General features: G+C 39.1%; 1 protein-coding gene across 1 annotated transcript in view; it reads right to left on the reverse strand.

Annotated features, from left to right (window-relative positions):
- Positions 1-10700: 10700 nt before the first annotated feature.
- LOC104950182 (myosin-9-like) overlaps positions 10701-13699 on the reverse strand; it is a gene marked incomplete at its 5' end in the record, with an annotated part of 32729 nt that continues 29730 nt past the window's right edge. Inside the window, 2 exons of the mRNA XM_010776671.1 lie at positions 10701-10838; positions 12170-12354. Coding sequence (XP_010774973.1) covers positions 10713-10838; positions 12170-12354 — 311 coding nt within the window. The remainder of the gene's footprint in view (positions 10839-12169; positions 12355-13699) is intronic.

The raw sequence follows: 13699 nt of genomic DNA on the forward strand, positions 1-13699 counted from the left end.
GCAATTTCTCCCACTAGTTCAAGCCATCATACTGTATGTATGTATTGAATGTGTGTGTGTATACAGGGGCGCCGTTTACCGACAGGCAAGTGCTTGGACCAGAAGGGGGCCCCCAAATAAGGTAGATTAATCCAATCCAACTTTATTTATATAGCACTTTAAAACCTCCAGACCAAAGTGCTGTACAGAGAGATACATAAAATATAAAACCACACAGCTCAGCTCACAAAACATTCAATAAATACATTTTAAATAAAAGATACAAACACAAAACAAACCAGAATAAACGTAACAATTTCAAAATGTAATTTTCTTTTAAAAAAAAAAGAACATAAAAAAAGATTAAGAAGGTCCACAGGACAACATGAAACACCCTTTAATTTACTGCAACGATATGTCGGGAAACCCCCTCAATGGGGCCCCAGGCGTTGCGTGCCAAAACTGCTTCTTAATTTCAGTTTCGTTGCTCCGCTCCGGGGGTGGGGGGGGGGACTTTACTGGCATTGATCCGGACCATTGACCTTGTATAAGATTCACAAGTGGACCTTTTAACAAAAAAGTTTGAGTACCCCTGATGTAGGCTATGATTGACTGTAAGGTAGCCTTGACTATCTACCAACATATTCAATCAAACAAGCTCATATGTCTCAGTCAGTTTCATTCTGAAGATGTCTCTATTGAAAATATCACCAAACATATTATGCCATTATTTATAGTTTAAAACAAGTATTTTCAGAAGGACTTTATGAACATAAAATGTAATTTGAGCTTACGTAATCATTTAGTTGTTTTCACATGGTCTTAATCAGGGTCATGCTGAGCTCAGCTCTATTTAACCCTCTGAAAACCTCCAAAGGGTAACTGTTTTTTATTAGGTAATGAAACTTTATACGTAGGACATTTTTAATTGGTTCTAATACAATTTGAGTGTTTCTGTGGTGAATTCACCACTCATACAGTTATTGTAACTGCAATGGTAAAAGTATTCTGATGATTTACTTTGTTTACATTTATTCTATGGTCCTACTAGTAAGTGTACTCAGTATGTAGAACTGCAACTCTCATGGTATCATAGACTATTAGTATTCTGTTTACCAACTAATAACTGTCATATTTTATTCTTGTAGTTGTGTTAAGCCAACTTCATTACAATTCCTTTTAAATACTGAGTAGAGGAGAAGTTCAGTATAGCATCATATCATACAAGATATTTTTGTATGCACAAAGTAGCTAGTAGCTTTGGCTAATAAATCTATGCAGTGTAAAACGTTCAATATTTGCTTCCAAAATGTTGTGGAGTAGAAGTTTACATAGCATAAAAACATGTATGGCAAAATAGTACAAATGAGTGAATGTGGTTTGTAACATTCCACCACTGCATGCAGTGACGTTTTTATGTTTACAAAACTGGTGAGGCACGAACAACTTAGATATTTATGTACAGTATAGGGTTCTGGTGCTTTTGAGACACATAGCTGTAGGCTATCAATGGTTCTGAGGCAACAGCTAGCTGATCGTCACAAAGAGAGGGGGAGTGTGTGATTGGGGGAGAATGGGAGCAACACATAACACACCGTCGGAAGCCCTGAATTAACAACAGAGTTACACTTACCTCCAGTTTTTCTCCTAGAGTAAGCGTCTCAAATTTGTGCTCAATAGATGGTCAACTTCACTCATTTTCTGTTCATTTTCTATTATTTATCGCTGGTGATGTAATACAAGTTCTCTAGTGTCCTCTTAACTAGACCTTTCCGCTGCACATTTACAGCCAATCAGCTCTCTGAATTATGAGATGACGTTTAATTGGGGCTGCGAGTGCTTTGCCCAACAAGTGATTGTTTTTTTGCCACACACATTGAATACAAAAATGCTGTGAGCATACACATTGTAGTTTTCACAGTACACATTCACCCTGGAGCTTGCCCCAACAAATGCGATTATTCTGACTGATATTACAAATGCAACATGATCTGCGATCTGATATATTTTAGTTAGGGAATAATCTTTTTTGAAACAGTTATCACGATTTCCTAAAAAAAATCTTTTAAAATTATCATGGTATGACAATTTCCAACAAGGATCTTTTTTTTTTAACATGTCTGTTGGCCGAGACTTCTCTGCTGCACATAAATACTTTATTCAGATATTTTACAAACTACAACAAATTGCGATTTTGATAACAATCGTGCAGCGTGTTAACAACGAGAGAGTAAGCTTCACTTTGAACGTAACATATTCCTATACTAAGTTAAATACAGTATTTTCAGCTACGTATTGTATTTATAACTTAGTTCACTGGGCCTTAGCTTTACCTTTTCTGAGGTCTATCTAGCTGGTCATTAGAGCTAAACCAGAGTTTCTCACTTGTTGAAGGGATGTTAAGAAAGCTCTCATCGTGTGTTTATATTTGTGCACGTCAGTCTTTGTAGTCTAACACGGCGTAGCACCTTTCATCTGTGTTTGTGTTTTTAGAGGTACATGCACACACAGATGCAGACACGCTCAGTGACGGGCTGTCTGTATTTTTTTTAGGCACTGTAGCGCTTTCATCTTCCCGTGTGTCAATCAACTTTGGCCTGTGTTTTTATTTTATTTTCGGATGGACACACATACACACAAGCATCCAGCAAGAAAAGCTTTTATGCCTGCGTGCCTAACCTAATATTCAAGCCCCTGAAACTTTCCCAATGTTTTCTTTCACTTACTGGTATAAACAAACCAACTTGAGAGGTGCTGGGTCTAATCTTTAGGCCCATCAGAGATGACAGTGCAGAGAAATAACAACAATATATTTTTTAAAACATCTACAGCCGCTCTGCAGATACCCGCAGTTATAAAGGCCAAAGATAAAAGTATGCCTTTGAAAATAAATTCTATGCAGAGCCACGTATATATGTATTTCTCACACACACACACACACACACACACACACACACACACACACACACACACACACACACACACACACTGCCAGCGTACACATATAGGCACCTACTGTAATGGAAAGGCACACAAGGGCATGGTCATGCATGGATGTACAGAAATATACACACTCCTTATCTGTGCAAACACACACAGTCGCACACATGCACACACGCGCTTGCAGGCAATGCACTTGTCATTACTCGCTCCGTCAAAGTAGATCATACAGGCATTAATTGAGAGTGCAATCATGCTCTGAGCCCACGGTTCAAAGGAGCTGATAATAAGCTGTGATAGGTCCAGCTGATGGAAAAGCCAGGAAGGCTGCTGGAATGCGCAGACACACGCTGGGTTTATGTGTGTGGGTGTGTGTGTGTGTGTGTGTGTGTGTGTTTGCCTGTGCCCTTGTGTTTCTGCCATCGTGGAAAAGTGCAGGACTTTTTCTTTGTTTAATGTAAGAACAGAGTGGTGCAAGGACGACATATTGTTGTAGACCGACCCTGAAGTAAGGATCGTTATCTTGACAAAACGCCTTAATTTGTACGTCTGATTTTAGAAAATTATAGAAAGTCATTTCAAATATAGCTAGGGATCCAAATGACTGTTTATGTAACATTTAAACTGACAAAACATACATTTCGTGTATTTGTCCTTCTTTTTGCACATACTGCGTGACGGAAATAAATTCAACCTCTGTGACATTTTCACCCTTTTAATTTGCCAAAAACTAAACATATTCAACAAGCTCATATTTGTCAGTCAGGGTCATTCTGAAGATGTCTCAATTGAAAATGTTGCTAAACTTATTAAGGAATTATAAGGAAAATAAGCCAATCTTATCTGGCTGTTTTGTTCAGCCAGATAAGATTTCTTATTATTTTATTTTATTTGATACTTTTAGGGACAAAGCACATAAATACACATTTCTGTAAATGCGCCAGTTAGCCAAGATGGCATCAGTTTTCCAATGAAAAAACAACTATGTAAATGCAATCGGCAAAACATGCAACAAATAAGGTTATTACTAGAACTGCTAATAAAGACCATAAAAAAGAACATGCATATTATATAGCAAAAAGATAGCCACATGTTAACCGTAGTCAGTAGAGTGTAATAATGTGTTTTAGTGTTGACAAAGACACTACCTAACTAAAAATGCTTTTATATTAGTTTTAAAATAACTGTGAGTTCCATTGTGGTGCAGCTTAGAAATAATCACTATTAATCATTTTTGAGGAGTACATTCAATATCATTGCATGGATAGCGTCACCAACAATAAGCTATAGGAGGACTAGTGTTGATGCCGTAATAATCTCATACAGCAACTTGTTAGCAACTGCTTTTAACGAAACACCGAAACGCTTCATAAATCACAACTGGGGAATTTACTGACATTTGTTGATGCTGTGGTGCAGAATGTATATTATAGCTTGTTTTATCACCAACTTGGTTACATTTCACCTGAAACCCATTACAAAAAACTGACTTTGAGATGTTGGATATACTTAGACTTAGACATACTTTATTGTCATTTCAACAAGACACAGAGTGTACTATTAAAACAAAATTGTGTTGTACTGGCTTACAGGAACAGGACAATATAAAAACTTGCTAAAATTGTACATATAAATAAATAATAGTTACATGGTGCTGATAAAATTAAAGACAAAGTGTGCGTTTAAAATATAAAGACTTACTATACATATAAATCAAATAGACATACTGTATAGAAGATATGGATGTTAACAACTCTAAACAATCCTTTAGGCTAACGTTTACAATGTTTTTAGGGGATGTTTTTTTTTTTGTGGGTTTTTTACCCACGGGAGACGCAAATCTGATATTGTGACAGACTTAATTATCTGCGATTTTCAGTCCTTGCGGTGTCATTTTCAGGTGTTGCAGCTTCTTTCTGAAATATTCTTGAATTGGTTAACATTCTCTGTGCTGTATGTTGAGGAAACCTCATATTTCCCCCTGGATTCAGGCTTGGTGCACCACACAACCCTAAACCAATGCCACCAAAGCCACAATCTGGCTTTGTAGCTGTTTACCTCTATATATATATATATATATATATATATATATACACATGGTATATGTGTGTGTGAGCGAGCAGCCACTCTCGCCGCTAACTTGTCTTGTAGCCAGCTCTGTATTCCCGGCATTGCTGTGGTCGATAAGACAGTAGCATGCAATATTAATGCAGCCTTCCACTGTGGTTGGTAAGAGCCTCGGACAGCCTCCGCCACTGTTTCAGAGGGCTGAGAACAAACAGAGAGCCAGAAACACAGAGGTGAGGACAAAGCAACAGACGAGGGGGTGAACAGGAGCAGGGAGTCTAAAAGAGGAAAAAGTTGATAAAGACAGAGGATGGAGGAAAAGATCAAAACACAGCCAGGCAGGCGGATGGAAAAGTAGAGCAATAAAGAGGAAGGGGAAGTAGCTGAAACACCAAGAGATCCAGAGGGCAGACGCAGGTCAAGAGAGGCAAAGCAGTGGATGGAAAATAATCGATGGTCAAGTCAAATTGGAGGCATGGTCAGTTGAAAACGAGAAGGGGATAACATACTGATTTAGAGGATGAGTGGGAGAAAGTGGAGTAAAAGGAAAAGCTCACAACAAGCCAGATGAGGGAAGAGAAAGCAACGGGAAAAAGGAAGGATTGTAAAAGCAGTTAAAAGAAGACCAATGATGAGAAAAGCAATGGGATCACCATGTTTGCAATAATGAGCGGTAGCGTGGACGATCGAGCAGACAGATGGAGAAAAATAATTACACATTGTAAGGTCACTCAATATCAATACAGTCATAAATACAGATCCAACTGTATGTGTGCACAGGCGAATTACATGGAAAAGAGCAACGTGTCACTTCCAAATGAGAGTGCATGTGATAGTTCTCGCCCCGGCGTAGCCTCTTTAGTGGTTGCCTGGCAACTTTGAAGCAATTAAAGGAGAGGGGCGCCTGTAACCTGACAGAATAAAGGGGTTTTAGGGGAGAAAATTGCTTACATTTTACATGACTTTCAATTGACAGCACGGAAAATCCTTACCCAAATGTACACTTTGTTTTCCTGTTGCACCAGGCTTTTAATGTGGCATCCTTGAGAGGAAGTGTTCAGAAGTCAGTTATTCTTAAGTGGGTTAGGGTTAGGGGATGTCTCTCATTTAGTGGGAATGCTGTTAACAGCATTCCAACTATCTGTTCTTCAACGCAGGAAATTCTTTAAAATTATTCCGCCCGTTATTTTGCCCGTTATCCTCCCGCATTGAACATTGCAGAAACTCCGTTCAAACGTTCAGCTCAGTCGGTGAATCGAGGGCTATTACTTTTATCATTCATAACTTTCTTAATTCCAGAGATACATCCCATAAACTCACCTCTTCAATCTGGCTTTTAATATGTGATTGTTTTTGTATTATTTAACTTTAACTTTAACTGTATATTTATTTGTTGTTCCTTTCTTTTCTTTTCTCCACTATATCTGCAAAGTGTCTTTGAGCACCTGTAAAAGCGCTAACAAATTAAATCTATTATAATTATTATTATTATTATTATTCATCACATCACACATTCAGAACATCTTCAGACTTGAACAATCTTCATGCGACTTCAACCGCTTCAACTGCTAACTGTTCCATCATACTACTCACTAAAAAACCTAATTCCAACTTTAAAATGTTACACATCTTTCTGACATTATTCGTGTAAGGGTACATTCACACCTAATAGTCCGCTTCTCTGGTGCGCACCAGACCACAGTTTGTTCAATTGTTTCATTTTTCAGAAGGTTCGGTTTGCGTTCACACCAAGCGGCAAACTCTGTGGAAGAGCCGGGACGCCAATACGGAAGTGGCACACACTGCAGTTCATATATTGTCCGATAGGGACTGACTGCAGAAAGGAGCAATTTCCATAGACCCCCATGTTAAAATGCCCAACTTTACAGCAGAAAAAAACATGTTTCTACCCATGGATGCAATAAATATTATATGAATATAGTTAGATTCCACTTTCATGATTATGGATCTGTGAGTGAATTGTTTTCTAACACGACCCTTTTATTTATATTAGGTCTTAACGTTTTTGCATAAATTAGGGCGTGGTCACATTGAGTGACTGCTCTGTCAAGTGACTGCTGCTGCTAGCTTCTTGTCTCTCTGCTAGCTGCTCCGTGAAGCTACAGCATGGATGTATAATAAGAACTGGATACAGCGTGGGAGGCGGGGCCTCATTCATTCCTATGAAAGTTGCTCATTGGTGCATGACGATAAAATGGCCCAACTTTTGAGAGAGCGAAACGTCACAGATTACCCGGCATGCCTGAGAAGTACCCGTATGTGCGCTCATAGCACATGCACAACTTTAACCAAAATGCTCGTTCACACATCAAGCACGTCAATTTGGGTACACGTAACAGCACCACACGTTCATGACAGCATGGTAATGATTTGTTATTATGATGGATTTGATATTAACGAGGCGGCAGTTAGCAGCTAGCGGCTAGCTAGTAATTATGCTAATGCACACATCAATCGTTATGTACTTATATTACGCTGTAACATGATCTAGTGATATCCAAGCAACAGAGCTTCATTTAGCATGAAATAATTATTGCACTGTATATATATATGTATATATATACAGTGCAATAAGCTTCTTAGTGCAATAAGAAGCTACAGGGACGTTAATCTAACGTCGGTAATAGTAACTTTATTTAATACAGCATTTACGGCACAAGATTTAATCATACAACCCATGTAGTATAATATGTTACAAATGATGAATTACAGCAAACATGTGCAATATATCCATTATTACAGCTCCGTGGGATGACAGTGAGACGATATGGGTCCGTTCTTATTGTGCATCCATGGGTAAAGATAAAACTCATGAACGTGCCGGGCGGCTCGGTCCCGTGGGTTAGATGCACGTTCATAATGCAGAGGGATATAACTCTCAGAATAACGTTATTAGCACATTTTTACAACTTGAGGAACGAATGTTTTTAATAAGGGCTATACAAGTGTTCATACTGGGTGGTTTATTTAGTTTAAAAAAAATTATCCAACGATTTACAGACCACTCTTTCCCCATGTAAGTAAATGGGAAAAAGTGTTTCCGGGCCTGGCAACCAAATGTAAGTGTAGTACCGCCGTTTGGCCACCATGAATATTTTCATCTGAGTCCGGCGCACTTCCTGGGGGCTTGAGCTACAGGCCTCTTTGCCCTTATTTGGAGCAGGCTGGAGCAGGCGGGAGTTGAACTCTGACGTCACTGTCGAGCCGTTAGTGGCCGACTCCGCCTACTAAGGGCTTCTCGGCACTGAGACTGCCAAGGCACACNCCTCTTTGCCCTTATTTGGAGCAGGCTGGAGCAGGCGGGAGTTGAACTCTGACGTCACTGTCGAGCCGTTAGTGGCCGACTCCGCCTACTAAGGGCTTCTCGGCAACTCTGCAGAATCCTATGGGTGACGTCACGGACCCCACGTCCATTTATATATACAGTCTATGATAAAAACACATGAAATTCTTATATGATATGATGCAGTACAAAAACAAATCTAAAATTAGCACCAAATTGACAACATTAAAATGCTCATCTATTGGCTATTGATAATTGAGCCTAATTGTAGGATAATTATAAAAACATAATATTGTGAAAAGTGCATTTCTGTATTTAGATTAATTATGCTGTTGATACCATACATTTAGCTGATATTAAGTATATACCTCTGCTCAGCCTCTTCTCACATATTCATTTCCTGTCCTGCTAAAGTGTTTCTAGTCCTAATAAGTAAAGCATTTTGGCTTTACGCACTGTTAGGAGGATACCATGTAATTATCCTGTACCCTCAAAAACAACTCACTTTTTGTGATAACATTTTAAAATAATACATCTGGCAGCAGGACAGAATGTTACATGCAGTGCAACTCTGTGACAATAGAATAATATAAATGATGTTAGCATTGCATGTGTAGAAAGATAACACTATCTGATGAAAAGCCCACCCAACAGTTGAGTAAACACTGAATAAAGCATCAAGCAGGATAGCTCAGTCTGCTGGCTCATTATGTTCCTCTCATCAACATTCAGAAACTACACTTCCTGTCACAATCAACAAATGTTACATGCTTGTATAATGTGCCTTTTTCTATCTGTCAACCAAAAATTGAATGTGAATCATATTATTCATATGTAAAATAGGCTTTTTGCAAATGCATACACAAACACATCAACAGCATGTTTACGAGAGAGTAAGGTGACCAGATTTTCAAAATGAAAACCGGGGACATTTTGAGTTTTGCGGTCAATATATCATTAACATATCCAATTGTCTTCACTGTTAAAGAAAAAAGGGGGACAATTCTGGTTCAATGTAATTCGAACATTTGAGCTGTTGGATACAAACAGAAGGAAGATAGCTCATATATGAGACTTCAAAGGTCTTTTATTTTGAAACTGTACATCAGATTGTCCAGATTCTCTCTGAGTGACTAGATGGGGTGTCCTGCTATCACCCTGGAGTGAAATAAGTCTTTGACACTGGACAGTTTTTTATTTATTCTTGTATAAAAACAGAAGGACGATAGCCCNACACTTATACTGTAAATGTATGGCACATGGTGGAAAGGAGCAGGGAGAAGAACATCTTATTTCATCTGCTCCTTCTTAAGGTCACCTATCATGCTATTTTTAGGCAATAGCATAGGTCTCAAATATATAACAAACATGTCTATGAAGTGTTTTGCTCAAAATACCAAACAGATCAACCATTCTAGCCATGCCTCATATCCCTCTATTTCACTTCCTGTTTCAAAAGTGCTGAGTTTGGTGTAAAGCTTTAAAAAATAAAAAAGGGGGGGCTGAGCTCATGCGGGACCCGGCAGCTACTGTCTAAACTAAATACTGCGGCGATGAAATGCCATATCATGGATTATCAAGGATTATCTCTGAAACAGTATGGAGCTCAAAGGCTTTCTCTCTTGCCGGTTATACCACAAGGTGAGTTCCTTTCTATTTCCTGCTTCTTCATACACATGCTCTCCAGTACAGGTTAGGTCTGAGTGTTAGCGATGCTAATGTAAACACCGACCATTTTACGTCCAAAACAGTCGGGCATTGTTTCTGATAGCAACGTTTCTGATAGGGCCATGGGTCCACATTTCAGATATTACGTCATATCGGACGCAAATCTGGATCAGCTCCGTTGTTCCCCCGTTTTTAGAGATTTGGGTACGGAGGAAAAGAGAGAGGGTTTTATTTTTTGACGCTGCGTGAGTTCCCCGACACACCGGGGACACATCTTTATGTATAAAAGACATCAAAAAGTTCATTTTGAATGATAGGTCCCCTTTAAAATTAAATAACCATAAAAAAGTCAAATAAAAGCAATATTCTTTCAGTAACAGTTGCTTACAAATACTGAAACATAAAACCAGAACACAATCAGAAGTCAACTTCATACAGTCTAATTACGCTTTCTTTATACATTTTCTTAAACATAAAAATGTTCTTACAGCCCTTTAAATCATTCTGCAAATAATTCCACTTCTTTGCGCCAAGAGACACTCATCTGCTTTAAAGTAGTACGTGCAAACTGATGCTTAACATTTCATTTCCTCCTATGATGATCAGTTAAAAAATGTGTTTTGTATATTTTCTGGCAGTATTCTGTTTTTTGTTTTAAGTGACCTTGGGTCCCCTGAAAGGCGCTATATAAATCTAAGTTATTATTATTTATGCAGAACTAAAGCTATACTAGGATCAGTGTGTATTTCTCCTGTTACCTCTGTCTGAACTCCTGGAAGACGATGCGGTTGGGGAAGCCCTGTCTGCAGATACGGATCCCCTCCAGAACTCCATTGCACCTCAGCTGGTCCAGAACCAGAAAAGGTTCCAGTTTACCGGCCTGAGAGAGGGGACAACAGCTGATTAGGATCTCGATTCAACACAGTGCCTTAGAGACATCTACAACCACAAGAATGGAACCAGAGGAACTAGACACAAGAACTAGGAATTACAAAGGTGCCTTATGCACATTTCTGGTTGTCTTTCCACAGCGTCTAAACTCAGATGGATTAAACACAATGGTAGCATTTGTTGAAAATAAAGTATTATTCAAGATGGGGCTGCACGATATTGGAAAAAACTTATATTGCGATTTTTCCCCTGCGATATGAAAAAAATACAGGAATTGAAGAAAATAAAAAAAATTGTCCGCAAACCTTCCGTCTGGATCTTACGTTATCAGAGCAACAAGCTGAGCTAGCTCGGTTAGCAGCACCGAACTGCCCTGGAGAAACACATGAAACTACTTTATTCAGTGTTTTTACCTTTAATCACGTTAGTCCGTTTGCTTTGGAGATTTGATTGTGATTGGTGGTTTGCTGTCATTCACTCAAGTACCCCTGACATGAGAGCCGCACGAGTTTTCATTTTGTAGCAAGCAGCAAAATAATTGTAACATGACGTGCTTGAGTTAATTTGCCTACTTAAAGGTAGGGTAGGTAATTCACTTCAAAAACACTTTGTTATATTCCATGGAATGCTCTTAACATCCCGATAGCAATGAATACATTAAATTCTTTGACAATAAATATATACAGATATTTCATCTGTGGAAGCCGTGGCGCTGTAAAAAGCACGACCAATCATCTGAGCCGGCCCGGCTAAAGTAACTGGATGGCCTACCTGCCTGTCAGCCTTCCATCTGTGCACAAACTTATCTCGTGCCCTCATTGGTCATGTGCGTGTTCGTTGTAAGGAAGTCTGAAGGACGGCTGCGTACTTTCAAATTCTAGCGCACTCGAGCTGGTTTCTCCATTCTTACCTACCCTACCTTTAATATCGCACGTGCTAACAAAATGTGTCTTGCGATGTGAAGATCGCGCATATCGCAATTATCGTCACGACACGATATATCGTGCAGCCCTAATTCAAGATGTAGATGCCATGGGGGTTTGTGTTTAACAATTAACACAAAATCAGCAAACTCCACCATTACACTTTCTGGGTGTGTTCAAGGACTTCAGAAAATAAAAAGTGTGGGGGACGTTCAAGAGCTTTTTTAACTTTCTGGGCGCTTTGAATTGCTTGTTTTTATTTATTTTAGGGATGGAACTAAAGCGCAATAACTACATTTAATTGCTAGTTCCATTGCTCAAAACACAGGTTTAGTTTCATAGTTCCATGAATGGTTAATGTTCCCCTGGAAAATAAATGTCGGTATTTCTCGGGTACCTTCTTCTCGTGGTTGGGGATGATGCAGCGGACAAAGTTAGGGTTGGTGTTCCTCAGAGTGGCCATGAGTTTGGACAGCTGCTCTTTGTACAGCTGGCCGACTGTGCGGAACATGCCTTTACGGGTCTTGAAGGCACCGGGCATATCGGCCATAGAGACTTTATCCAGACCCACGATGCGGTCCACTGCAAGAAGACAGAAGTACAGAGAAGTGTAAGAAACCAGAGGATTTGAAATTCAATCATTTGACGGTTTAACCAGGCAAGACAAATTGCATGTCACGAGGAAGAATGAATATGACCATTTCCTCTTCTTACACAAACACCAGGAGAGAGTGAGGTTGATAAACCAGTGAAACACCACACACACAGTGAATGCAGAGGGAACCAGGAGTCACACAATGCCGGTGAAGGGTGGAGAGGTTTCACACCATAACAAAAACAAATAAAAAATGTGCACTGACTGGAGTAGCTGGTTTGTAGAAGTGAAAGCTATGTGTGATGGTTCAATCAAAGTCGTTGTGAGATTGGACGATGTGTGTTTTTAAAAACAGGATTTATGATGATATTAGTTGATCTTGGTGGATTTCCATTAATGTGACAATTTCGTATATCCTCACAGGAGAGGCAGTAAAAAGACCTGCATAGCTCCTTATCAATATATATTTTATTATCATTAGGGCCATCAGGGCGTAGATATGCTCTACCTGCCATGAAGACTAATCGCTTTGCAAAATCATTCATCCCTTCTGCACTCAAACTTAAATTATTGAAAGGCTTTTAACTTGATTATTTATGTATTTATTATTGTGATGCTATGAACTATTTATAGTGTAAATTGGAATGATCCACATCTGTGCTCCCGGATGTATCGGTGTGTTTTCTTACTGTATGTTCCTGCCTGTGTACATGACATAAGCTGCTGCTCATAACCAATTGCCCCTTGGTGCAATTCAGCATTATCTTATTAACACAAGTAAGTTATATATTGTAGTAAAATGTGCTTAGTATTGCTTTAACTTCATATGATTTCATAAATATTTGTATTACATATTCTCTTTTAGGATATTCTTAAATGGTGAACTTTGACTAAACCTAGCATTCTGATTATTTTTAATATCTGGATGATAGTCTTATTCTTATTGAGATGACGACATGATGACGACAACTATATTTTCTTATCGTCCCATGCCATGTACGGAAGGTGTAAAACTTTGGTGGTTGCAGACGTGGAAATGTGTTTTTTGTGGTGATAAAGAAACCAAACCACACCCATGCAGTATATACCCATTGCTGCGGTACCCATGACCACCACCAGGAGTCCCCAAACAACGCTATTACACAGAGGGAGAGAAGAAGAGTTCACCGATGGAGCAACAAGTGGTTAGGATGACTTGGGTTGCGGTCGAATAGCCCAAAAATCAGCTCCTAAGGTCTATCCCTATCCCCATAGTCTATCCCTATCGTCTATTCCTTGTCCTCTGAGTGAAACGTCACGGGGTTAAGGGATAGTGGATAGGAGAATTCAAAA

Source organism: Notothenia coriiceps, unplaced genomic scaffold (genome assembly GCF_000735185.1).
Source record: "Notothenia coriiceps isolate Sejong01 unplaced genomic scaffold, NC01 NC01_scaffold00000339, whole genome shotgun sequence".
Classification (NCBI taxonomy): domain Eukaryota; kingdom Metazoa; phylum Chordata; class Actinopteri; order Perciformes; family Nototheniidae; genus Notothenia; species Notothenia coriiceps.